The sequence below is a fragment of the Pseudochaenichthys georgianus genome, unplaced genomic scaffold (assembly GCF_902827115.2).
Source record: "Pseudochaenichthys georgianus unplaced genomic scaffold, fPseGeo1.2 scaffold_579_arrow_ctg1, whole genome shotgun sequence".
Classification (NCBI taxonomy): Eukaryota; Metazoa; Chordata; class Actinopteri; order Perciformes; family Channichthyidae; genus Pseudochaenichthys; species Pseudochaenichthys georgianus.
Genome location: NW_027263138.1, coordinates 72,715 through 74,242, shown reverse-complemented (window position 1 = coordinate 74,242; position 1,528 = coordinate 72,715). Strand labels below are relative to the sequence as shown.

General features: G+C 39.4%; 1 protein-coding gene across 1 annotated transcript; it reads left to right on the top strand.

The window, feature by feature from the left end:
- The first annotated feature begins 290 nt into the window (after positions 1-290).
- LOC117443303 (S-modulin) lies at positions 291-1,528 on the top strand. The gene is made up of 3 exons (XM_034079273.1): positions 291-671; positions 1,198-1,309; positions 1,410-1,528. The coding sequence occupies exons 1-3, from the start codon at positions 291-293 to the stop codon at positions 1,526-1,528; spliced, it is 612 nt and encodes a 203-aa protein (XP_033935164.1).

Below are 1,528 nucleotides of genomic sequence, written 5' to 3'. Positions count from 1 at the left end.
CTGCAAAAGGCATAATAGGCCTCCCAGATGTTGACCCCTAAAGTGTTTGTCACCTGTTGTGTTTAATCCTTTGCTTATACCTCCTTCAAATAGGTGGCAGAGTGTGATTGGTTATCCCTTTAATCTTCAAGACAGCTGTCAGGATTTACTAGTGATAACCATAAGCCTATTTGGCACCTTGAGAGGGCTGCCAGGGAGAATATGAGGCAGAGTGATTCCGAATAAATGCTGAGAGGTTTTGACCCCAAACACAGGAGGACAATAATACATTTGTGAAGTCTGTTTGCAGGATGGGGAATACTAAGAGCAGCGCGTTGTCAAAAGAGCTCCTGGAGGAACTGAAATCCAACACGAAATACTCAGAGGCCGAGCTCTGCACCTGGTACCAGACCTTCCTGAAGGAGTGCCCCGGCGGGAAGATCAGCAAGCAGCAGTTTGAAGGCATCTACGCCAGCTTCTTCCCCAATGCAGACCCATCGAAATATGCACAGCACGTTTTCAGGAGTTTCGACACCAACGCAGACGGCACTTTGGACTTTAAAGAGTACATTGTTGCTCTGCATCTCACGTCAGGGGGGAAGACGCTGCAGAAGCTGGAATGGGCCTTTGCTCTGTACGACGTTGACGGGAACGGAAACATCAACAAAAGTGAAATCCTGGAGATTGTTAGGGTATATATACCTTCTTCTTTCATAGTGATGCTGTAACAAAATAGTACATTTTATTTTATCCCTGAGTCTATTTTCAAAAGCCAGCTACATCTTTCACGCATACATGTTGTTAAAAAGATTATATATTAGTATATTTGTTTTCTGTTGGCAGATCATTTATCACCCAATGTATTGCTATTAACACCTTTAATCTCTTGATGAAACCATAATGTTGAGGACTTGCTTTCATAGTTTTAAATCCTTATTTTAGTGTAATTGTTTCGCTGCCATACTTTTCTCTTTTTAAATTTGCTGTTGACCAATAGCCAAAAAATAACAAAATAATAAATTCACAGTTACATAAAGTAAAGAAAAGCAGTAGGACGTCATATTTGAAAAGCTAAAACAAGCAAATGTTTGATGAATTATTGATTTTCAAAATATTTCAGCACTAATCCATTCTAAAGAACACAGGTTAAAAATATGATTTGATGATGAAATTGAGCATGCACGATTAAAAACATGTAATTAAATGACTCTCATGCAGTCAATATTCAACATGATTCCTGCTGAAGACCAGAAGGTCCTCCCCGAGGATGAAAATTCACCAGAGAAGAGGGCGGACAAGATCTGGCAATTCTTTGGGAAGAAAGAAAACGGTAACAATTCTTTAGCTCCCTTTAACAGTTTTTGTTATACAATGAAACACATCCACGTTTTACTGCTGTTCTATTTGTACTGTTTTTCGTCTTTTTCCAGATAAAATCTCAGAAGGAGAATTCATTCACGGTGTGATGGACAACAAAGATATCCTGCGATTGATACAATATGATGAGCCTCAGAAAATTAAAGACAAGCTGGCGGAGAAAAAGCAATGA

Excerpts from the sequence above, each read along its gene's own strand:
- LOC117443303 (XM_034079273.1), top strand. The coding sequence starts at position 291 with ATGGGGAATACTAAGAGCAGCGCGTTGTCAAAAGAGCTCCTGGAGGAA. Across the intron at positions 672-1,197 it reads AAATCCTGGAGATTGTTAGG|TCAATATTCAACATGATTCC; the intron begins GTATATATACCT and ends ACTCTCATGCAG. Across the intron at positions 1,310-1,409 it reads CTTTGGGAAGAAAGAAAACG|ATAAAATCTCAGAAGGAGAA; the intron begins GTAACAATTCTT and ends GTCTTTTTCCAG.